The 26,915-nt window shown below is 43.0% G+C and overlaps 1 protein-coding gene across 4 annotated transcripts in view; it reads right to left on the reverse strand.

Annotated features, from left to right (window-relative positions):
- Nucleotides 1–26,915, reverse strand: part of LOC118225103 (rho guanine nucleotide exchange factor 4-like) — a 92,310-nt gene that overhangs the window by 56,614 nt on the left and 8,781 nt on the right. Inside the window, exon 1 of one of the 4 annotated variants that reach the window (XM_035413140.1) lies at nt 25,541–25,689. The exons of 1 other annotated variant lie outside the window; for it this stretch is intronic. In XM_035413140.1, coding sequence (XP_035269031.1) covers nt 25,541–25,549 — 9 coding nt within the window. In that variant the 5' untranslated portion in view covers nt 25,550–25,689. Of the gene's footprint in view, nt 1–8,952; nt 9,097–18,368; nt 18,471–25,540; nt 25,690–26,915 lie in introns of those variants that run through there. 2 more of the 4 variants (XM_035413141.1, XM_035413139.1) reach the window with 2 other exon arrangements.

Consider the following 26,915-nt stretch of genomic DNA (forward strand, 5'->3'; position numbering starts at 1 on the left):
TGACGGGGATACAGTCCCGACGTAAAGATGCACTTTAGGAGCCACTCGAGATGCCGAGGCTCGAGCCTCGCTCTCCTACCGTCACACCCCGAGGTCATTCAAGCCCCGCCTCCCAGTGTCCCTCCGGCGACACAGATTTCAGGGGGGTAATTCAATCCCTGCTCTATGGAAGGGTGGGGGCTCGGGGGTGGAAAGGAGCCAAAGAACTCTGTATCACTGAATCCCCCGCCCCGCCCGCCCTCGACCCTTCCCTCCCGTCGTTCAATGTTTCAGGGCAGGAAGAATACTCTGGAGGCTGGGACAAAAGCAGTCAAACTAGGCTGAGGGGGACACAGCTGAAATGGACACTCATGGAACGTTACAGAAGGAGAAGATGCAAACAACAATTCTAACACGGTTGAAATTGTACAAAAAAAAAAATCCGGATTTCAATCAATATCCATGATGGATTCTGACTGCACACAACAAGCCTGTACCATATGGAGTTCTCAGGCATCCGATATCACTAATGCTGTAGACTGCAGCTCTCCTTCTTAAGTATTCTTCCATCTTCCGGTCTCCTCTCCGCTGTACATTTTCACTGCAATATTCATCAAGGGGCGGGAGGAAGGGAAGATAATCTCTTTTGTACTTGCTGATGCAACGCATGTAAACACAGGCCACACAGATCTACAGTACCAACTGACTGTATCAATACAATCACTCTATGTCTCAATTCATCCTTCTCAAGGTCATGGTCCCTGTAACACTACTGTCTGTCACCCATGTGCAAGAGCAAATAAAACCTGTTAAGCCTTAACAATCTTCAACATACGGACCAAACATTTTCTGTTGCTTTCCTAATATCAAATAAGAAAGAAAAGTAATTTACAAATATCAATAATTTCCTTTAGACCAGGAAATGTTACCCAGTACATAATAAATGAGTAGATGAACCTCCGCAACACTGTTCTCTGTATAACGGTATAACATACAGTACATACATACATTCCATACACACATGCACATTATATCAGGTCAATAGCATGTTTGGCAACTGATGATGAAGTATGTTAGGCCTACCCTCGTGAGCGCACGTTTCAATTGGAAATTCCACACCACTGTTACCTTATCTTCCTATTGATAATTCACAAGAGGCATGTTTCTTGGAAATCAAGAGTAAGCAAAAATGAGCAGTTAAATAAAACCTCATCTATGCATGCATGTGTATGTGTGTGTGTGCCAGTATTTCTTATAAGGTAATATATAGATTCAGAAAAAAAATGTATTAGTTTTTTTACAATTTGGCACCCAACGTGGGGCTGAACATGTCCAGTTCTCACCCTCATTTGAAATGTCCAATTATCTGCACCTGCAGCTATGTTCATGTGCGAACCCCACAGCTGATTCAGGTGAGTGTAGACATCCACAGTTCTCCTCTGCAACACATGGTGTCACCAGATATTTCTTTTCACAATGCAGACTACAGCCAAGCTTACACAGAATATAGTCAGAGGAAGACCATTTTAGCTTTGATATGTAGCCCACAGGTGCCCGATCAACCATCGGGGGTCGCTAGACATTGATGAAAAGAGGACCACTTACCGACTGAACCCTCCCACATCCTAGGTGACGCAATCGCAATTGCACGTTGCCCTGTGGAGCTACAAGTCACAGTCAGCAGAATGAGCCAACCAGTAGTTCAATGAAAAATGAATTTAGCCATCTCTCTCTGTCCCTCTCTATGTCTTTAACACCTGTTCTCTGTTCTCTTTTCTTTGTCTCTCCCCTCCTATTTTTACACTCATAGCAAGTGGAGGATAGGAAAGTCTTGTAAAGCATCCAGATTAAGGGGATTACCTCCTTGCCAAGCGCTGTCCGTGTTGGTGTGTTGCTGCTGTCCTTCTTTCTTAAACCTTGAGGTTCAGCTTTGAGACTGAGGCCTTACAGACAGTAGTCTCAGGACAGATCACAAATCTAGTAAACTGTTCAAGTGGCGAGGGGCACTGTAAGGGCGTGGCAAAGACGGCAAGTGCACACGTAATCGAGCAAATATGGCTCACATCCGCACCGCCTTTGTGTGAAGCCCGTCCGTCCCACTCGCGCTTTGACCTGCTTCGGCCGCCCGCACCCTCTCTCGCGGTCCGCCGGCGTGGGACGGGGGGTGACGGCGGATGAACCGCAGAGAAAATGCCACCGAGTGCCGGCAGAGCCAGGGGCGGGGCCCCCGCCCACGGCACCGGGTCTACAACGTGGCTCATTGTACGCCCACCGCCAGGACGGCGCATGCGCGTCTGACGCGCCCGACCTTCCGAGGGCGAGCGAGGGACCGGGCGAGGAGCCGGGGCCCGGCCGGGGCAGGGGGGGTGGATTTGTCGACTCAACAGCGCGGCGCGATCCCCAGTGGACTCACTGAAAAGGTCAACATTTACGATTCCACTCAGATAAGTTCAGCTGCCATCCTGCCCTGAGATTCCAGTGAAAACAAAGCCAGCACGAGATAAAGACCGCCTTTTATTCTCCGGCCTGGGCACCCAGCCAGCTGCTTCCAGACCGGATTTACTCCCCGGTGCTGTCAATAATCATAATTACACTCACCCCCCGTTTGTGAATACATTTTTTTCTTTTCTCAGTTCAGCTGGAAATTCTGTCATGTAATAAAATAAACAGTGACAGATTCAAAACTGGACACCTGTAGTGACCATACTTGCCAACCTTGGAACCTGAGAAACAGGGATATTTAACGAATAACAGTACAGGGGTGAGGGGGTTCATCCCCAGAAACTTTTGAGTTTCAAGGACTTTGTTGCCTGGATTCTGGTGATTTTTAAAGTATGAAAATAATAAAATAATAAGCACACTACAACAACATTTTAATGTGAAATAGGCCTACTTTTCAATTAAACAAGCAAGTTTTAGCTAAAATCTCATTTAAGGGTGCCTACTCATGTTTTACAATCCATCTAAATATACCATTGAAATACAGTGAAATAATCACTGTAAATGAAAATTACTGCTGAAAATGTAATGAACTAAGCTACCAATTACACAACACTGGAAGTAGTTAAACCACAGCACAGCTACCAGTAAGAGAAATGTAGTTAACTAAACTAAAGCTACTTTTAAAAAGTTGTTACACTGAAGCTACTTCATGATATAACATTAGTCAATTTAGGTCACCTATGGGAAATGCCAGACGGTAGTCAATGCTACTGTTTTCAGGCTCAGACCCTCTAAATAAGATAACAAATGAAAAATAACTTTACTTAAAAGCTGACTGTTTCCCAAAGAAGTTAAGATACCAAATGCTACTATCCGGTCACTTCAGAACTGTAATGGTGACTCAGCACAGCAGCTCTCTTCCTGTAGACGTAACTATGGAGATGATACATGTAGTGTAGCCGCATTGTCGTCCAGGTGGAAACGGTAGAATTCTCGAGTTGTAGGGCCTATACGCTGCACACTGGTTGCAATAACAACAACTAAAACGTATGTGAAAATTTGATCGAAAATGGGAGAAAACCGGGGGAATTGTGAATTGTGGAGCTGCAGTACCGAATATTTCACTATGAAATAAGCCAGTTTATGTGTACCTGTCCACAATTACATGAAAATATGTACAAAATGCCCATTTCTTCCCCTACCACGTGCTGCTTACTGTATGGACATTCACAGCCAAGGAAAAACAGGTTGTGTTGAAAAGATCTGTTTAGCTTTGTTTTTCCGCACAGTGCGTACAACAAAAGTAAAATTCTAAGGATCAGATTTCTGCCACCTTTGTGTGTGAACAAGCCGGGGCCGGTATTCTTACAGAACAGAGGTCATGCAATAGTGACACCCAAAACCGCCTCCACGCTGGCTCTCCCCAGAGCCCTGTCTTGCCTTACGAGCACCTCCTCTCCAAACAGAAGCTGTTGAGGGGGTCACATGAGGGACACCATGCGGTGAGGATGTGCGGCCCCATAAGGTTAATCTGAGTGTGGGGGTGTTGGGAATCCCCCTGTGTGGGACCTCCCTTCCCTCCCTGAAAACCTGCCTCCAGAACCTTCTTCCTGTAGGGCCCCAAGTGCCTTTTCTCAAAGCATACTGTATGGTTTATAATAATTTACATCCTATACATTAAATTTGCAGTCAGTGATTAATTATCTACTCTGTTAGCACCACTGTTTAGATTGCTATATAGTTAAGGTGTGTTTATATATGGATACAGAAGATGATTGCATGGCCAGTTCATATACATGGACACAGAAGCGCACACACACACACATACACACACACATGTACACACATACATGCATGAACACATACAAAAATGCTTTGAAATGTGCAGCATAAATAAATGAAAAAAGCAGGTATGATCTCCCATACCCCAGTAATCGTAGGCTCGGTCCACGGCCAATAAGTTCCATCTTATCTGGGAAAAGAGGAAGCAATGGAGTGTTCCCCTTTGAGTTCATTATCCAACAGAATTTCCAGTTACATTGTGTTCTTTGTGTAACCTTCAACACTTTGGGAAGACACACATGCATGCACACACAGACACATGGCCTCCTTATTCAACACATCCCTCCCTGCTATTTGATCCAGACCCATACATTTAATCAGCCATAATTCCATTACACAATAAAACCTTTTAACAACAAGACAAAATCATTTCATTTCACTGCAGCTATGCACCACAAAACCTGGTAACTTTTATAGGACATCTAAAACATGACATGATAAGAGCCAGTTTCAAGTTTCTACCACTTAGATTTGGCCTGCCAGTCTCCAGAAGTATCTATTTATAGCACCACTGATATTTTCTGTAATCAATGGTCTACAACACAAGCTATCAAGCTCGATATGGATAAACCACGGAGCTATTATCAGCAGAGTGGAGCTGCTTGTTTACTTGTATGGTCTCTTGCAGACAGTAAACAGACCTTGGTCCCCAGACCTCTGGTAGCCTGGAGTCCGAAGGGATTTGCACCGAAATGTGCCTGTGGTCAACTAGTCTCAGCGGTTAACCATGATCACATGCAAAAGACATCTGGGGGTTGAGTATCTGTGCAACGTGCAGGTCCAATATGCTCCCACACACCTCAGCCAGCAGGGGGAGTTTCTCAAGCCTGATGTCTCCCTCCATTCAGGACCACAGTGGTCAAGCAGCCCATTCCCTGAAATCCCAAACCCAAGCATGAATCCCAATACCACCTTCGCTCTTCATTAAAGTATATTTTCTGTCCTATAAAACTTCACTCGCACAACCAAGTCTTCACTTTCGTGATTAACACTGATATTTTCACTCTCATAATTATTAGCTTTACCTTCCATAAGTAACACGAAGCCAGCCACTGTTGTCAGTGACACAAAGATTTTAATTTAATTATTTTTGCATATTCTGGAAAAAAACTGAAAATTTCACTTTTGTGACAAATATAAAGTGAAACCATATTAACAGCATCTAGAGAGACCCATGAAGTCATACATCTGAGTGGCCCGAAAATACAGTGGGAGTGAGTTATTGCAAGGGTGGATGGGGGGAAGGGCAGTGCACATGTCCGAAAAAACAAAATCCTAAATCTTGAAGGATTTTTCCAGGAAAGTGACTCCCAGGAGTAGAACTGTTAAGTGAATATTCATCTGCCTGTCAGTTCACAGGTTAATAGGTCCAAAAACCTTTGTCTAAAGCAAATGCTGCACTACCCCCAGCTCCATATCCCAGCAGCCACTGCAGCTACATTCAGCGATGGTCTGTGCCTGGTGACATTTTAAAGACTCAAGACATTTACAAGGCACATTGTAAATGCTCACACTTCAGCCTAGTAATTCTCTTGGGGTAAAGGTCTATGCGCACATTTTCTAATTATAAAATGCTGATTCTTTAAAATGTCACAATCTTTAAAAACAACTCATATATCCCACATGAACTACAGCTATACTTAGCACTTGAGATAAGTATCTCATTCAAAATATGCCTGGTAAAATGCAAAGTGACAAAATGTCATCCTACAGTCATGGCTTATACAGTCATGGGAACATACTGCCCTCAGACTGTCACTCATATGGTGCCAGCCCCCAGGGCATGCAGGTGGATGTTGCTTCATATATATCTCCAAGTCTTGGACTTCAAAAAAAAAAAAAAAAGATTCTATCAATTCTAACACTAGAAAATCTTGACTAAAGCTCACACCCTCACAGGCATACACACATACAAATGTCAATTTTCTGATTTGTTCTGTCTTCTAAGAACACATAATTAAAGCACTAGTATTTATCTTCACAGGTGTCCTCGGGGCCTTGACTGCTTCTTTATGGAGCCACAGGGCTCGACAGAAATGTCCACATTCCTCGTGCAGGGCGTCATGCTTATCGTACCTCCCTCCAGCACAAAGTGTGAAATCAGGAGGTGTGTCCGGCTCGCTGGAGGAAACCGACACGCTTGTCACACCCTGCCAGCTTTCCACCTCATCTACTCCATGCCTGCTGAAGTTAGGCATGATTGACTGACAGACATCTCCCACACCCAAGCAAGTCTACTGTACTGTGTATGTGTGTGTACCTATGTGTGTGTGTACGTGTCTGTGTACACGTTTGTGTGTGAGCACATGCTTGTGTGCATGTGTGTGTGTGGTATGTGTGTGTACACATGCTTGTGTGCATGTGTGTGTGTGTGGGGGGGGTGTTTGTGTGTGTGAGAGCAGAGCATGTGTGGAGCAGCTTGACTAGGGGAAATACAGAAGGAGACAGGTGATGGTGGGGTTAGAACAGAAGTATACACACAGATGCACAAATGCATACAGGTGCACACATTCACACACACACACACATACACACGCATACAGGCATGACCATTCAGACACACACACACACATGTCCAGAGGTAGGGGAAGGTACAGTATGACGACTGCAGTAAGGCAGGGTTGATGGCTTCCAGGCCCTAGCTGCGAACCTAGGAGCACGTGCCGCCATGTCATGTGGAGTGGCAGAGCCAGCACTGATAGCAGTCAGCTGCTGTTACTTCAGCTACTAAAGAGTCTGTCCTGTGCAGCCTCCACATCATCCTCTGACTGGGATAGTGACAGGAGTCACACGGCCCCAAAGTCATAGACACTGAACCCTCATTAACACTCAGAAGGACAGCCTCTGCTTACTCTGTTTCCCTGGCTTAGCCCCGCCCCCACCCGTCTCACACCTGTCTGTCACACCCGTCTGTCCCTAGCCAGCTGTCTGGCAGCATGCGACTCGTCTCTGTGGCAACACAGGCCAGATTGACCACAGCACATGTATCAGGCGTTGTTCACGCTGGCTCCAGGTGGGCAGATGGACTGTCAGAGATGATCGGCGATCAGTGATGATGAGGATGGTTTAGTGCCTCCTGCAGCAGAGCGGGGTGCCAGCTGCCCAACCGATGCCAGGCCAGCGGGTGTGACTCTGCCCGGGCTGAAGAGATTAGGATCTGCAGAGCATGGTGGATCCTGTCCGACCTACCTCTCAGGCCCAAATGTGATTCACCAGGCCATGAGGGACAGGGCCCTGAGATACTCTAAAACGCAGTGAATCAAACAGACTAAAAACCATAAAGGAATAAAAGAGCGGGCATGTGTGCCTGTGTATACATGAGATGAAGAATGACCCTTACAATTAGTGGACTTTAAAATAAATGTTCATTGCAAAGAGAATTTTTAGCACTATCCTGGAAAATGTCTTTCAGGTGTGCTCCTTCTCTCAGTTGAAAGCTGTTAATATATAAAAATGATATGCATAGCCCAAGATACTGGCTTGCAGTGAGTGTGTGTCTCCAGGACCCTGTGCAGGAGTTCAAGCATTTTTTCTTATGAGAGGCATGCCTTGTTCCGCCAAGATGAAGCCCAAATCGGCTGTGTAAGGCCCCAACTTCCTGCCTGCTGACGGGCTCTGCATTCCTTAAAATGAGATCCATCCATTGGCAAAGCTACAGGTGTATCATGGCCCATGTCTGAGATTAGCCCTTTGTGAGTTTTATCACCGGCCCATTACTGACAGTAATAACAGTGAATATTGCGCAGTTATCATTAGCCATCAACATTCTTTGTGGGTTTTCACAGTACTTAGCAGAGCTCTGATTCCAAAAATGGCTGATATTTCCATGACACTCTCTGGGAAAAAATACTCTTAATGCTTTTTAGAAGATTTTTTCCCACTCTTAATAATCTGCTGTACTTTGCATTTCATCCTCGTACTGGCCAATCATAGACCAATCAAAACACATCAAAGACTCAATTTCCCCGCCACTTATGAATTTATCTGTGCCTATACTGTGTTTGCCCGAAACCCCTCCTTGTTTAACTACTCAAAGAGTTTCATACAAGACCTTGGAAACCATGGCAACCCTTCAGGCCTTGCCAAAGTTAGTCTGAATAGGCACAGAGTCCCATGATCTTCAGCACCCACGCTGCCCCCTAAGCATCACCCTCCGATGCACCATCGCAAAGACTGGTCATATTAGTGGGAAAAATTTCCAAGAATTCTTCTCAGCAGCGTAACTGATTAATCACAGATGTGATAATATGAATACAACAACTCAAAAGGAATAAGCTTTCCCTTAGATCCTTTTTTCTTTAAAGAGGCACACACTGGTAACAATTTAATTGAAAGATAGCGTGGGGACACACAGAGCTTGTGGAGCACACTGAGATAAAAGAGAACGGTGTTTGTATAATCCCACAGACCATGACATTGTGAAGCATTAAATCACAGCTTTAATTCCACAATTCCACTTTTACTCTAAATAACTGCTTTTGTCCTGCAGACACAGTAACTAATACCGCAACATGCACCGCATAGGTACCCCATCTCTTTGCATCATACAGCATAATTAAGCTAGAGACCGAGAGAGAGGCTCACCGTGAGATTAACGGTAAAAAGTTAAATAAGAAAACAGAAGAAGAGAAACAGAAAAAGCAATCCCTTCTATGTTGATTCATGGTGAAGAAACCTGATAGCCCTTACCTTGAAGAAAGTGCGAAGGAAGTACATGACACTCAACATTTTGAGTGGCGTAGGGGAGACCCCTCTCCTGGTCTACTCCTGGGCCCTGCTGTGCCTCCACTCTGACCACTGACGCATGCTCAGAGTACTTGTTGCTATTCTGGACAGTCTTAGCACCGGAAAGGGTGCAGGAGGGAGGGAGCGAGGGAGCCGTGCTAGCGGCTTATGCTAAGGAGGTGCATAACAATGAGGGCTTATCTGCGCAGCCCTGCTCCACTTTGCAGATAACTCGGTCCAGACCCACAGAACCACAAACATACAGAAGCTACAACGCCATTCCTCTCAGCTCCCTCTCTCCGTCAGTTGCATAACGTGGTGAAGAGCAAAGTTTTAAAAAACAGAGGGAAAGTGAAAAGGAGGGAGGAGAGAGGGTGAGGATGAGGATAAGTTTCAAGTAGCAGTGAGGGGAAGAGATTTAGCGATGACTTTTAGGTGACACAACATTTAAGTCATACAGAAATGCCAAAAATAAGAGAAGTGTACCTACAAACTAGAATAATGAACAGCACTTCTGAAAATGTATCAACAGGTAGTTATATTTAATTTCTTCCAGGAAAAACAAGCAAATCAAATCTGGCTTTTGTTGCATACGCAGACACTAACTCCATGGACATAGTGATCGCAGAATTTGGTTTACTGTCACCCGCAGCCTGGTTTATTTAAACGCACAAAAACACAGAAACTGACAACTCCCATCTGGACAGGCAAAAGAGGACAGTGTCCTGACACATTCCAGACACATACACTAAAAATAGATTATCAACAGAAAAACGACAGCAATGGAGCAATTACAGGACTAGCAGACAGCTGTGGAGGTTTGACAGCAACAAAGAAGTATACATGTAGGGTAAATAACAGAAGGGAATGAAAAATCTAAATAAAAGCAGTAAACAGAGAAAAGGTTTAGATGAAAGTTAAATGTTAAGCATCAGACATTCAATGCTGGTTACAATTTCTTTATGTTTTTTTTTTTTTCTTTTTACATATAAGCCCAAATGCTTCTTTTCTAAGTGTACCATCCAATAAAAAAGTATTCAAAAACATTCAAATTAAATTACCTGACTGTTATATCATTTTCCATTACTACAGTTTCCATACTGTGTACAGGAACAGCAGTGACTTCTGTTGTATGTCACCCCCTGTTGTGTAACAATGGTAGTGCATCTATAAGACAGTGCTTTGTAAATTCAGTCCCAGTTTATGTTGTGTGAAATAGTTAAAACCCGCAATGCATCACAGTTGACTTTACTTTCACTCTTTCATGTGGTTCAAATAAAATTTTTGATCATTTAAATTTCCCTGCAGGGTATGCAATGTTCTGAATCATCCCAGGCACATGCATACTGTCTCACATATCTTCCTGTAAGCCATAAATGAGTCAGTCCCCAAATTTCCCAGAAGAAAAGCATAAAAAGGGGAAAAACACATTCTCACTTTAGAGTCAAAGCATGCCTTTCAAAGTGCTACCCTGCTTCCATTTGAATTGAACAATTCCAAGAGTTGTTTTAGCGGCAGTTGCGTAGCTAAGCTAATTAGGAGGAAAGACTCAATGGTCCACTTATCAGTCCAGTTACCCAAGTTCCCTTTGTCAGTAAAAACACTCTCCCAGCTAGCCCTGCTCAATCTCTACTGCACTCAAATTTTCCACAACACCCTTCAACCTTTTCACGGCTTTTATATAATTTTATATAATTTATCATTATTAATTATAATTTTCTATATTGAATCCCTGTTACTAATTTCAAATTAGCTTGTGAATAACCTTATCATTCAAAACATGACAGACAACCTAAATATCAAACCTTTAGAGATTGCATATGATGATTTAAGGCTAAATTTTTGAATGCGTAACTGGTGAATTCATAAAGTGGCACTGGGGGGGCTCTCCAATGACCTCTCCTATTGTGAGACAAACAGATGCTTGAGATAAAGGATGCACATATTCATCAGCACTCCTGCACTTTATATGTTTAATATTTAAATATTTAATACTCCAATTCTCACTGTCCATATCCCCCATCTGTACAGGCTTGTACTGCTGCTAATATTTAAATATTATGTTTAATATTATGTATATTTTAGATATTTTTTGATATTTTTGCTCTGCTTCTACGTAGTTGCTGCCTGCCATGTCATAAGAATTTCTTTGCTCAGAATGACCTGTGTTATACTGTGCACTTGACAAATAAAAACACTTTGACTTTGATGACTCCTGATCTCACCCGCTAATATATCCACAGCTGTCTGCAGAACCAGTGCCACTGCAGAAGGCACATCGTCACTACAAGGCAAGCCCGTAGCTTTCTCACATTGGTGCAATCTACACAAGAAATTACTTTAGGAACTAATGTCACAGAAAAGCCTGCGCAAGCTGAGAATCTGTCAGAAAATATATAACAGTGTGTATTCTCATTTTGGCAAAGAGTGAAAACTGTACAGCGCAAAGAATGAAACCGAAAACCAAATTAAACATAAGGTATAACTTCTACTGGGAATTTGGGAGCCATTTTCTTTTCATCTATGTTTACGTTGGCATTGAGGTTTCCGCACGATTTTGTACAAGGTTTTTAATGCTAAATTGAAATCCTAATTTCTCTGGACTGACATGATGCACAACGATACTGATGCTTCTGATACTGAGGCTTATTTACGGATGTAACTATTTCATTAAGCCATTAAGAGGTTTTATTCATAAACATGGCAGTTGTAAGTGTTCAATAAAGATCTGAAAAGTGCAATTGATTGTATTATTAGTTTAAGCAGAATGTGTTTGTCTGTTATTGTGACATGAAGATTAGATGACATTTAATGAGTAATCAATGCAGAAATCCAGGTAATTCCAAAGGGTTCACAAATTTTTTCTTGCAACTGTATACGAATATTGAAGTGAGTTCTCATCACTTCAACCATTCTAGGCTACTAAGACTTGAGAGAACGTAATAGGGAAATCTAATCTCGTGCAGGTTAATTAAACTTATCCAGTAACAAGATTGAACACTTTACACTTGTTATTACAATTCTGGTTGTTTTTTGTGAAATGTAAGCAGAGTTGGAAGTATGCATGTAAACTACTGTATGTCTCTATGGGCTAAAAACAGGTTTAAAAAAGTTGCTAAAATGAGTTTCCTCTTGATTTTATAACTAAAACAAGATTGATTCCTAAAATAGAATCCTAATGTTGTCCTCTGTTCATTAATTAATTTATCTACAGTATATGCATTTTAAAACTAAGCTTATCATCAAGGCAGATCCCAAGGTATTTATAGCAAGATGTGAAAACTGAATCTGAATCAAAAGAAGTGAAAAGTCATCAGATAAAATGCAACTTTTGTGCTCTGTTTCAGAACTACAACTGTGCCATTATAAGGAACATGTGGAAGTCTTACATCTTTGGACCCTTTAAGAGGGCAGATTTTGAAACAATCAGGCTTTTACTGTGTCTCTTCCGAAAGCAGTAGACAAACCGGTTTGTTTGTGGCCCCTTTGGACAAAAGGCTGGGGGACTCCATGCCAGGAGCAGTGGATTGTGTGCTGCCAAGCTGGTTCTGCAGTTTTTGTGTTTTTTTTTATCCGTGTGGGAAAGAGGGGGAAGAAGCCAGTAACACGCGGAAAGAGACTCCAACTACGTTCCCGAAAGTCCCATAATCCTAGCATTAATGTGTAAGTGCGGGTGAGTGCCCTGGTAACAGCTCAAGACTGCAGCCCAGGGCACAGATGTACAACTCCTACCAGACAACCATAAGCACTTCAACAGCACAGAGAGACAAACAGATACAAACACATAGAGACAGTATTGTGCACTCAAAAATCTTTGGTTGCTTTAGAGCACCTTGTGCTCCATCCTAACAAAACCTCCACATTTCATTCTGGAGCACTTCTGTTAAGCACCAAACCCAGCCCAAAAGGTGTTTTGTGTTTTGGGCCCAAAGGAGAGTGAATTTGTGTCATGTGTACTAAATGCAGCCCTTTGCTTTGGTTTTATTCATGCCATTTCAGAACAAAAGACAAAAATAGAACCTCACCCCCCACCAACTGCACCACACACACACACACACACACACACATATACAAATGTGCATACAGAAACACACACGCACTGAAAGATACGCACAAGCGCCCACACACGTACACACACACCCCATCCCCCGCTGCCCGGAACAACAGACAATTCAGCGTTCTCACAGTGTGGGTCCAGTCCCTGCGTTTCCTCTGCTCTCCTTTTCTTTCCCATTCCCAGGGAGACAACAATGACCCTGGGTTATTATCTGAGCGCAGTGGTGATTCGCTGCCTATCAGCGCGGGCTGGCACCAGACCAGCTCTCTCACGAGGGCCACGGCCTTTTCTTTCACCGCATAATTGATCTTAAGTGCAGTCAAGGCTCTCTCTCATGCAGCCCGGTGACAGCTCCTGTTGTGTGTACCGCCTTGGGTTAAAGGAACGCTGAATTCGCTCTTCCCTCTTAAATCTTTTTCCCTCAGGTAGGTCACGGTTACCAAGGAACGCTCTCACCAACCATCCCCCCCGCCAACTGTCTCTCACTGCCAACTTTGCCTCGGGTTGACCTCTGCACGCCTCTGCCATGGGCTTTAGCATTCTCACAATGTAGCTGATGACAGGCGCTATCACACGATTGCTCTCACTTTGAACCCAGACAGGGTAGCCAGGGAGACAGAGGTTAGAAATATCAGCAGGCTGTCCAAAACATACACTAAAAAAGAACACAGCCGAGTGTTGATGTGCAATGACTTCAAACACACAGTCTATTATTAGTACATTATATTATAAATTACTGTTACATGATCAAGGAGAAAATTCAATCAATATCCCAATTTCAGTGGTCACACTAGCCCATGGAATGCTGCATCTTTGGAAGGCAGGGCGTTTCAATATCTGCATTTTACACAAATTCACTTGTGTTCTGATAAAAATAGCTATTTTTGCCATAATATGCCAACTTACAGAAATAACACAATAAATGTACAGCACTGTGAAAAAGTCAGAGACCAACCTTTCCTTTGTATACTTTCCACTGAAAATAGCCATTAAGTGCAAGTCATTTATTTTTCAGTGTCAGAAAAATAATGCAGCAAACATGCAGACGGGTGTTAAATAAAAGGAAAAACAAACATAAAGTGTCTTAGTAAAGTGTTGGGCCACCAAGAGCTGCCAGAACAGCTTCAATGTGCCTGAGCATAGATTATATAGGTCCCTGGAACTCTAGAGGGATGAAACAGCATTCTTCTAAAAGATATTCCCTCATTCTGCGTTTTGATGATGGTGGTGGAGACTGCTGTCTAACACGTCGGTCCAAGATCTCCCATAGGTGTTGCCTGATCTGGTGACTGCGAAGGCCATAGCCTATGATTCACATTATTTTCATAACTAATATTCAGTGACCCATCGTGCCCTGTGGATGGGGGCACTGGCATTCTGAAAGAGACCACTCCCATCAGCATAGAAATGTTTCAACATAGGATAAAGGTGATCACTCAGAATAACTTTGTATTGATTTACAGTGACCCGTCTCTCTAAAGAGTGAAGTGGACCCAAACCATGCCAGGAAAATGCCCCCCACAGCATAACAGAGCCACCAGATATCCTCACTGTAGGGGTCAAGCATTCAGGCCTGTACCGTTCTCTTGGTGTACACCACACATGCACTAGCCCACTTGTTGAGAATATGGTGAATGATGACTCTTCTGACTATATCACTTTTCTTCCATATCTCTGTAGACCAGGCCCTATAGTTTTTGTACCACTGAACTCTCAAATGTGCATTCATCTTTGTAATGAGGGGTTTATGCACTTCAACCCTACTGTAACATCCCTCTCTATGTAGTTGTTGATGGACTGTTCATGTTAACACAGTCTGATCTTGTCCTCCATCGACATTCTCAGTCATCAGAGGAATATTGCTCTTCTGTTTTTCCTTACATATTACATTAATGCACAAGCATCACAGTCACCAGTGGTGGTTCAGCAGAGGGAGGCCTTGCGGGGGAAGCTTGCTGCGGATATGACACGGGCTAAATGAGGCAGGACAGCAGGCGCTAACCTGCCATTAAACTAGGATGTGGATGGTTGTGATAACCTCAGGTCTAACCTCATCCTTCACACATGAGTTTACAATGCTTCAGTGCTGGTCTTCTCAGCCTCACCACCAACCCCTGGTAGGGAGATATACAGATAACACTTCCAAAAAGTCCACTTCTTACTATCTTGAGAGAAAAGGGATAATGCAAGGACAAACTCTATGTGTCACAAAACTCAGATGTTTTGTTCACTTCAGAAATTCAATGAAAAACAGAAAAATTGCATTCATCTCTGTCTGTCTCCACACCACAGGGTGTCCTTGTCCTATTAGTGGAGACTGTTATAATGAGGAGCTACAGCCAAACAATTACATCCTGATAACAGCTCTCCTCTCCCCCACAGCCATGTGACAGGGGCCTCTGTGAGACCGCTGCAGCTGAACATTAAATAACACTCCCCTCACACTGCTTTGACCCCACCGCAGTATTAAATTAATGCAGTGAGAAGATTCTGACTCATGAAACTTCTATTTGAACCACAGACCTGGCTCAAACATGTATTTGTTTTGGATTCAAATACTTTTCTACACTTTACTAAGTTTGTCTGGTGTACTGGAACCTATGACATTCTCTCAAAAAGTGCAAACCCCACCTTTTGGTCCTATTGGCAGGCTTAGTGCAGGCAAGATCAACAGAACACAGAAAAGTATTTGAATTCGAAACAAATACGTATTTGACCCAGGTCTGGTGAACCACTAAAGTGCAGTGCTTGAAGAGCTGGGGTCACCATGGTCTGCACTGTATGTAGCCTGCTTTACTTCTGTGGAGATATGATTATTTGTGGAGTAAAGGCTGCCACTTATGCTAAGTAAATTAATACTCATCATCAGGGATTTGGCTGAAATGAGCATAGTCCATATAGTACTATCACAGGAAACATAAATTCTGAGACAATGGGTTGAGATATAAACATGGTTATGATCTTTCTTTGTCAATTATATTAGGATACTGAACAATTGTTCAACAATTTCACGTGGAAAAAATCAATTATATGATAATGATGTCATTAATTGTTGAGTATATCTTAAAATATTTAACTGTAATTAAGAGCAAGCTACCAAATTATCAGCCAGTGTTTTAAAAATGTCACTTAACATTATCAATATGGTTACTCATTATTCATATAAGCTGCCTTTAAAAATAATGCCTGGAGAATACCATTGATCACTACTATCCAAGCACATTCATGTAAGCTGAGAAAGACAGAAAATGCAACTTTCTGGAAATCGGCTAGCTATTTGGACAGCTAGCTGTTTCAGAAGCTTTATTTGATGGTTATTTGTTCACAGCAGCAGTGGGGGACTACAGCCCTGCACCACACACTGCACATCTGGGATTGATGTCAGCTGAACTGGACTGTAAAATCACATATTTCAATAAGTTCAGTGCAATGCATCGAATCCAAAAGCTGTTTAACTGCTTAACCGTTAACTTTGACAAGATGTGGAATGATGCAGTTTCGATCACCATAATCAATACAGAAAAAATACAAAAACATGAATATTGTTTCAAAGTGAAATTAAAGGGGTTCCATTTAACATACTAATCTGCAAGACAAACCACACGGATTTCACAAGCCATAACAGCAAGGTGGATGGCAACCAGAGGTAGATATTAATCAAGCTCTTCTGTATGAGAAAAGGAAATCATTCAAAGAAAGGAAGATAAATGTATACAAGAACGTAAATGGAGTGAAAACAATGGACATATTTCACTGTGCCCCTCCAACTCCCTCTTCCAAATAGCCACCCTACGCTTACGCACTCACACGTAAATATGAGCCATTTGTGTAGAACAAAGGTAACACCATGCAACAAAAAAAAATGCTGATTTGAGCTTGGCTGTACAAACAATACACCGATGCCGCTAATTAATAGCGGGAGTTAAAACTGAACGGAGACTTGCTTTTGGGCGACTCCATAATGAGCTCCCTTCCATGCTCTCCTGTATTTGCTAGCAGGGAAAATGCATTAGCACAAACTACTGTAAAGCGACATGGGGGTTCACTGACACTATAAGACAGTAACCTCATCCTTTTCAACACAATGCATGCTCAGCTAGCCCACACAAGACATCACCTCGCTCTTTTGTTGTTTTTGAACTAGTATTTCTTTACGTGAAAAGCCACATTTTCCCCAACTGCCCCTGAGTCCTCTCAAGGGTGGAATGTATTATTTGGGGAGTAACAGTATCATTAAAGGCAACTCAGCCCGCGGGGTCTACACTGGGAGAGTGCCTGGCCGTGGAAAGGAGCGGACCACTTGGCGCGGAGCTGCTCTTTCGTGAGAACGGGACCCGGTCGGGCCGGAGGGCGTGAGAAAGGCCCGAGGCTGGACCGTGCCTCCCGACAATACGGCGGATTGTTCTCTTCCCCTGGCGAGGAACCTCATGGCTCCATCTTGAGTGGAGCGCGCGGTCCAGACGCCGTGAGACCCTGCCTTTTTATTTTGGGGGGGGGGGAGCTTTCCATCTCACCGGTGAGACATTTCCCTCCTCTGCCCCTCCGTCGCCCTATACATGCTGACGGAGATCGGAACCTGAAGGAGGCTCGCTACATGATTTGCGGCTGTTTGGAGAGCTGAAAGGATTCCCACTGTAACAGGTCAAGGCAGGGATTGTGCAAAGAAAACATAGATTTGCAGGGTACACAAACAGTGGCTCTTCCTTTCGCATGCAGTAGTACAGCAGCCACGTGAGCGCCAAGTCCACATGTCACACGTGTACCATGTCAGTCAATATGTCCCTGTCACAGCACGCTCAGAGTACACTGTGCATTGCACCACGGAGGACAGTGTTAGCACAGGCAGGTTACGCTGTGTAGCAGTAACAGTTAAGTATAGCAGTTAAATGAACAACCAGCATTTTCAATGCGTACACATTCCGGATGCAACACTCAATTTTTGCAGAACTGATTTTCTCAAGCCGCAATGGCTAGTTCAGCGATTTAGGCTCCTTACGTAGATAGTGACGTATCTCCCTCCACGCTGCAATCTCAGGCCATCGATTAACTGGTCGAGTTTTCTCTTTACTGCACACTTGTAACCATGGCCATATTTAGTGTAAGAGAAACCAAGTCGCATAAAGATGCACACAGACACAGATACTGACACTGACGTTTTTTCAAACTAGATGCTCCAAAACTCAAACCAGGTGAACATTCCTAGCCCTGACTGTAAAGCACAACTCTTTTAATCTCATCGCACTAAACAGCAGGCTTCCAGTGTGAAACCTTAGCCTCTAGGGGCAGACAGAGGGCCTGAGGACCAGACCTGAGATCAACATACCGGGAGCAGGTGTTTGGAAGGCGCCTTTTCGGGGTTCGGGTCTCCGGGAGGTCCGGGGTCCGGGAAGAGAAGCCAGCGCAGTGGCCCCGGTGAGTGCGAGAAATCTTTGTTGTGGGTCCGGAAAGATTGGAGCTCTTGCGTCTCCACAGTAACCCCATCAAACGGGGAATAATTACAGATTCGCTCCCCTATTTACATCACAAATGAGGTCTTGAACCCTGTCCAAGGCCAGTCCTTGTAAGCCATCAGAGCATGAGTGTTTATGCAAAACACCTTTGCCTCCGTACAGAGCTTAATGTTCCTTTTTGTTTCTTTAAAGCAGAGATGAAATGAAAACACGATGTACCGCACACCAAACTGCAGAATCTTTAAACAATGTGGACATGTCTGCACTGTGGCCTTGATGGTATCACTTTGTTCAATCCAGAGTGCCCATAAATCATGCGAAATATCACAGCCAAATACAATATAAAGCTTTTTTTTTCCATTACAGACCTTTTACAAAACATAGATTCGCACGCACTGACAGGCCAGTCTTTACACCATAGCGATGCAGACAGGACCAAGCTATGGTACTCTCCAACAGCTATCATGAACGTCTCATCATTCTGTCATGTACTGAACGGACTTCGCTGGAGCTTAGCTCAGTGCCAAACCAAAATGTAATCCATGTTCCCATGTGATGAAAAATCACCATTCCATTCTGGAAGCCTGGCTTTTCTAAAAGGAATTTGTGTATCTTTAAAAGGCACAGTGAACATACAGTGGAAAAAATAAACTGCTGAACTTTTATCTGAAGTAAACACACACACACACACACACACACACACACACGCACACACACACATGCACACAGATAATGTACATATAAATTCACCCACTCACAAACACACACTCCCACACACATTCACACAAATGAGCCAGAAATGCAATGGCACCAGTTCCATGCGGTCTGGTGAATGATGCTTTTCTCAGTCAGTACATAGGTGTATAACGCTGGCCTCACATAATATCTTTCTGAAGCCCATCTCTCAGACACACAGTAGCCTAATGAGCAGGCTACATGACCTACACACCAGGAAATAGAAGGGCAGACAGTCTTTACAGGCACCCCTCTCATTTCTGCCTTTCCCTCGTCACAATACTGTAAGGAACACCCTCCTGAAGAATTTTCTTTGGCAGGCTTGGCCATCGGCTTGGGCACCGGGCCTCGAGAACATCAAGGAAATGGCTCAGCACTGATGAGTGGAATATTTTCTTTCAGATAATACCTTTCCATTCCTCTGAGATGGACTCTGGAGTAACTCCAGATGGACAGCAGAGGGTGAGGGATGGGGGAACTGTAAGAAATGGGGGGGAGGTAGGTGTGGGAAAATAAACCATGTTTCCTTTAGCGTTCCCCAGACTAGCTCACCTCTTGCCCCATTCGAACTGGTTCCTCTTACACCGGGTGAGGTCAGAGCTCTGAGTTCCTGTAGAATGCTCAGTTGACATAAGTCAACCATTGGCAGCTGTTAGAGGAGTCCCAGTGTAAAACAACCCTGAAAAACAGGTGTTCCAATCCCGGAAATCACTGGACTTCACCTAAGTGTGGAACGCGCAGTGCTTCCCTTACACTGACTCAGTTGTGCCAGACGCTGACACTCTTAAAGTAATGAAAAATAGACAGGAAGCCAGCATCTGTTTGAAGGCTTCTATGATGTGCTCCGTACCACCTGCATTCACAGATTTAATGCAGCAAGCACAACTCAACGCCTCTTAAATCATTGTGAGGGCCCAGAGGCAAAGGAATCCTGTTTTAACAAATCCCTATCTCATTCCAAGCAGGGCTACATGCAAGGACATCATGACAACTGGGTCATAACCCAAAAGCTGGGAGATGAGCTGCAAGATACAAGCAGATGCTAAATCTCAAATTTTTCACTGGCTTTTGATTTCAAATTCAGTTTAGCTTTATTTATTATTAAGAGCAGGTTTGGTAGTTTTAGTATAGTTTTTTTTTTTTTTTAAACTGTAGTTATTCTAATTTCAGTTCACCATAATGTTTTCTTTTTTGCACTTTTTTCTTCTTTTTATTTTACAAAAATAACCTTGCTGGGAACACAATGATTTCCTTTTGTTTATTGATAAAAGTGATTTATGAAGTTTGATAGTGGTATGTAAAGACCCATAAATGTACAGCCAAACCGAACACTTAGCAACGGTGTATTTGTTGCTTTTGGATTACTTGGCTAATTATGCGTTGGGGAGGGTGTGTCTTTAGGGACCTTACATGAGGTTGAGATATGTATGTTTGAGCAATGAACGGCAGATGTTTGCACATGACCCTGCAGGTGGCATGCCTTTCATGTGATTGCAAAGGTTTTTCCTTATGCAAATCAACACAAACAGCCATGCATACATACTAATTTACGAACAATTGGTATTCATCCTCTGATACACCTGGGATACACACAAAATTGAAGGTCCGTACATGTTTCATGAATCCCACGCTGGTTTTTCATAGGAACCTTTTATTAAGAACAAAAGTAAGAAGAATTTAAGAACAGTTTTTGAATGAGGCCCAATATTCCATATACAATCCATTTATTCAGCTGGAAATATACTGAAGCAATTCAGGCACAATTGTCTTGTTCAGAAGAGCAACAGCAGTGCCCCACCTTTGAAATGATCCTACAACATCGAGTTCCCTAACCATTATACTACCCTGTTGCCAAAAAAGATAGACCTTTGAGACAGAAGGACATATTAGATGGATAAGAGACAGCAAGCAAAAGAGAGAAAGACAGAGACTGAGAGTGAGGATGTTCGTATGCTGATGGCAGAAGAAGAATAACTCCATACTACAGTACTTTAACATGTCAGTATTTTGTTTCCACCTACAGTATGAAAATAGTACAAACTCAGAACTGAATGCATGCTAAATGACAGTAAAATGAAGACAAAATGGACAACCCATCAGCATGGCCAGCCTGTGGGCCTTTCTGGGGCAGTGTAGTCACTGTCTGCTCTGACCTCTGAGCCAATGAGCTGGCTCCAGATGAAAGAGATTCGGTTTGGAAATTTGTAGTACAGGAAGCAGAGGGAGGAAGCACTGTTCACTGGAAACAGCAGCAGCAGGCCTGCCACACTCCCTGGCCAATGGGAGATGCCGGAAGCCCCTCTAATAACACGCCTGTTTGTTATTTTAAGACCCTGCCCACATTCCATTACTCGGTTGCTTCAGCTCGTTTTAAACGAGGAGTGACTATGCGCTGCAACAGCTGTCCTGCTACCGATAAACACAGAAGTGCAATGTCCCAGAACTGAGCAAGAGGGGCCAAAACTTTTCCACAGTGGCTCATATACCTTTACAACCCCTTCGGGCTGGGAAGACAGAGCTGCGTGCCAGAAGCCAGCCTCATCTCTCTCTCTCTTTTGCTCACGCGGACGAATCCGCAGCTAAGCCAATGGCACGGCTGCCCTCGAGGCACCCGGTGACAGGGCAGCAAGCTCACGCCCCACCCCGGGTCCAGCAGCGGCATGTCGGTGGGGTCGGGGAGCGCGGCAGGCTCACATCTCTGGCCGCCGCGCTTCCAAAGCAGCACGCCAAGTGGCAACGCTTTCCCTGATCATGACTTTACCGTGCTTTCTGGAATGTTCTTTTATGACAGGTTAACTCCTGTTTCAACTCAGTTATGTAGCAGGGGTGGAAAATACAGGTTCAGAAAGTAAAAGTCCTCCCAGTATTTTGTTCCAATCACCTGGGTTTATTCCGATATATTGCTGTAAGCATCGATATACGAAAAAAGAAACAATGCAAGTTTGTAACAAACTTTTTTGTGCAATTTTACAAGAAATTATCAAGAAAGTACCTGAACTTCATTTTACGAGTCTGGAACTTTATAGAATCTGTTCACTATCTACTAACTCACACAAATGAACCTGTGAAGAGAGCAGAATATTCTATCTATATTGATAATGCAGACAACGAGTCTCTATGGAAAAAGAACGTTTCACTCAGACTCAAAGAGGCTGATTTGCAATGAGGCTAAAACATTTATTGGCCGTTATGTCAGGTGGCCTTAATGACATCATGAAGGACCTGGACCCACAGGTCAGAGCCAAGTAATACATTTAACTCCACCCATTTAATCCACACATAGGAACTTATGGAAATGTTTAGACTGATATAAGTTGATATTGCAATGCAATTGATTTCTCTTACTATTGCTGATGCTTGCCATACATACATACCATAGTAATCCCATACAATGTACTATTCATGGATTTACCTTTACAGTCACCTTAAGGCTAGGTCTCTCATTTCTTCTCTACTTTGCATTTCGCCCAGGACACTGATCTGATCTCTGACCTGCATGTAAATGTGACCCTAGACCCAGTTTAACATGGTGACAGAAGCAGATGTGTACATTCATCCCTCATCTGAAGAATGCTGAAGTTCTGGAGACAACTTCTGAATAAGAAGCTTGTGAGCCAAGCAGAAATATGTGTGCTTTCAATTTGCCCTCTTCTCAGCCTCATAAGGAACTTTTGCATGCCCTCCATGCCAAAGGGATTTTTTTTGGCTAGGTTATAAAAAATAAAATCACATTCCATCAATGTTGCCACCCTTCTGCACTTGACATTTTCCCCTTTCGTGCACACAAAGTGTCACAAAGTGTGCTGCAATTTCTGTCATGTCACATGCCAATTCCTCACTGTCTAACTGGGATTGGACTCAATCAATAGCCTTGCCAAGTAAACAAAGGACTCGCCCCCAAAATGTGTGTGGTATGCACCATTATGGAATGTAAAATATGTAACAATGTGGAATAAGCAGTTATCACAGAAGAATATCATCTGCCAGCTAAAAAACAGCCATCCCAAATGAACCTCATTTATCATACTCTTCCATGACCCATACTATACAAACATAGCCGAATGTTTATCTGAACAGCCTGCTGTGAGACTACACTGGAATGATAGTATGATTAGGGCCACCACTTTGTCTCCACCATGTGACTGGCAGGGATTTAAACTTGTATTTCACTAGTTATCTTCAAGCGGTCCACAGAGGCACTCCAACAGCACAGTTAAGTGACGAATCGTACAATTGAGTATCTAATTGAGACATTTATATACAATTAGGTAGTTGATCTGATATGGGGAGAGTCAGGGAGGACAGAGAACATGGATGGAAGTTAGAACGCCATAAAAAGCATGCCTTAGAGCCAGTGGTCCTCACTCCTGGTCCTGGAGAGCTGCAGGGTCTGCTAGCTTTCGTTGCAACTCAGCACATGAGTAGCACAGCAATTTATCAATTAAAGCAGTTGATTACACAGTTAACTCAGGTCACCTGGTTTCTTGAGTCTGAGTTGATCACTGATCTTAAGGAAAAACAAAAACCAGCAGACTCCGTGGCTCTCCAAGACCAGGATTTTGTATCAGTGCTATAAACAGAAAAATGCATCCATATAAAGCATTATTATGCTTTTTGTCATTCTCATTCTTATCCAAAAATGGCTGGTGTGGGCGCAAGTTTTTGTTTCAGCCCAGCAATAAGACATCTGATTCTACTTCAGGTCTTGACTGAAGACCATATTTACTTAGTTAAATCATGAATACATTTTTGTATTTAACTTTTTTTAAAAACTGCTCTCATTTTATTGCGGGCACTTCCCACTGCTTCTAACAAAATGTATCGTGCCCCTGTACAACATTTAAAAATACTGTAGCATGCCCACGGTAGGAAGTAATCAAACTGAATGTGTCTCTTGTAAACATCACTGTCAATCATTGGCTGTGCTTAATAGTGGCAATTACTTTATCAACTTAGAATACTGAGGTTGTGAAAATGGGATAACTTTGAGAAGGGACTCGACAAAGAGGTTATCACAACCTCTAGCTGGCGAAGGACTGATGTACCATGCGAAAAAACAAAAGGAGACAAACTGGTGGCCCGAACTATGATGGATTTCTGCCAAGTTTTAGTCTGCACATTCAAGGTTTCACTAACATTTTCATTGTTGTTCCTGCATTATGGCAGGCAAAGACTTTTTTAAAAGAATTTATACATTTTCAACACTGACCAGTTAGCAGTTCAGTGAAAGGTCACCGGTAGTAAAATGTGTTCTCTGCTAGTGAAACTTGGATAACTTTATTAGTCCTTAAATTACAGATCATTAGCATGGAAAGGCTATAATAACTTTCTGAAGACAGGTAATAAATAATAAATAAATTAAGACAGGTAATAAAAAGGGCTCATGACACATGCACCACACTCACATGTACATGTACACACTGAAAAAAAAACACACACAGAAATATACATGAATATGCGCACGCAAGTCCGTTTCCAGACACACACACACACACACACAAACACACAAATGCATGTACGCACACATAAATTCTCAATATGGGTGTCAGAAGATATTCATTACTGCCTACCCCTCTTACAGCATGGAAGTGCATATCAAGAGATGGTCCACCAAGACAGAAGAAAAACAACATGGCTTACAACTGCAATGTTTACATAGTTTTAAGGACTGCCAGCATTTTCTTTTTTTCAGATACATTCATTTTATAAACTTCTCAACTTTCACCAGCATATAAATCTGCTATTCAGACAGACAGCAAAACAGATGGACACATATCACATATTATTATGATTTACATAGTGCTCTAAACATTCCCTTCTCACCCCATATAACAAGCATGTTTTTTGTACAGTAAATATGCTTCCTGATCATGGCCTGAAAAAATGTGCAAACTCAGAGCCCAGCATGCCGTCATTAGCATCTGTCCTTTTCTGGTTTTCTTTACTCTTTTGTCCTTTCATTTACAGTATTTATGCATGCCACAGTGTCACCAAGTCCCACAACCAGAAAGAAACAGAAATAATTTAAGCATTAGCAAAATGCCAACGGAGATGTCACTGCTGACAAAAAAGTCCTTCGTGTGAGAAACTCTCTGCAAAAAAAAGCTTGCACTCAACAGCTGACTGACAGCCAAAGACTGCCTCTGTTTTACTAAGCACTGCAGGCAATGAGGCATTTACAGCACTTCATCCGGACATGATTCATTGGGACACCAGAGAAAGTATTACTGAGCGTCAATCTGTCTGTCTACTGATCTGGTGGTATAGACACCGTTTCCATAGGTGAAGCATTTTACCTCTCTGCACTCACCTGCGACATGGCTCAGGCTCAGACCAGACTGCCAGACAGAGGGCCAGGGACCGCGCAACGCTACTGCACTGCCGCACACCGTCTCATTGGACTCCTAAATCCACACATCACTCAAGAGCTTCCCAAGCAGACACAAACAGACGACAGTACAGTCTGCACAGGCAGAGAAGCAGCCCGTCTCCAGGGAACATTGGAGAAAAAAAAATGAGATAAGGAGGAGTTACTCTGTCCGGATATTAAGTGTCCCAGCAAGACTGCAGAATTCATGTGAAGGAGGAGGACCAATCAGGGTCTGCACTGCCCCCAGAGTAATGAGTGACTGTGACCAGACGACTGACCGATCAGACAGGTATGGATCGTGTTAAGACCACTGCTACAGTCAATGCTTCAGCTGAGGTTAAAACAGGCAACTGAAAACAGACCCGTTGGAAAAAGGTCAGATAAAAAAAAAAAACCATGGCCGTCTGTGAAGAAACACAAGGAGTATCTGCTTTCATAATATTTTCTTGGGAGCACAGAAGATATACTTTCACAGATTTAGCCAAGAAAAATGGCATGTTCATCCAGAGCATTCAAATGTTTTACCAATTCAGAGAAAAATAAAAAAAAGCATTTCTATCAAATAAGCACTTTATTTTTTAGTTAGTCCCTTTGGAAGAATGAAATAAAGTGCAAATGGATTCATACAGCCATCGTGGGTGAACTGATTGAATCTTGCAATCTGACTAATATAACTCTAACAAATTAAATCATCTGAGAAAACCACCTGAATATACATTTTTACTGAATTTAGGCCGGATTTAATTCAACGTCTGGGTAAACCATCTTACATGCAGAGTAGACTGAATCTCAGTACCCGGCTAGCTCCCTTCACTCAGTTAGAAAAACGCTACTCTGTGTTGCTTGGTTAGGAGATGTCAACAGTGGCATTCTGCAACAGAGAAAAAAGCACTTGGACAAGCTACCATATGACTTGTACCTTTGATTTCATCCAACAAATCCCAATGCAAACATTCCCACAGTAAGGGGTGTCTCATGGCTGGCTGCTACTCAAGCACTGGCATGTGACTTATATTTGCAATCAGAATATGTTTCCACCACTCAGGAAAGTTTAATAAGTGTCAGGCAATGTGCTGTGTCAGAAAAGTCACTGTGGCAACTGTGATTTAAACTGCACAAACTGTGCAGTAACAGTAGCCAGTTTCAACCTATGTTTAACTTTGCCAAAGTATTACAATGGTAGCTGTCTGGCTGAGTAGTTAATGTGTTTTGCCATTTGACCTCTTCTAAAAACTCTGTAAAAACACAAAAATCTGAACCATAATCTGGTACTCTTCAAAGCTAGCCATGCACAAAATCATTACTGCAAACGAAG

The sequence above is a fragment of the Anguilla anguilla genome, chromosome 4 (genome assembly GCF_013347855.1).
Source record: "Anguilla anguilla isolate fAngAng1 chromosome 4, fAngAng1.pri, whole genome shotgun sequence".
Lineage (NCBI taxonomy): Eukaryota > Metazoa > Chordata > Actinopteri > Anguilliformes > Anguillidae > Anguilla > Anguilla anguilla.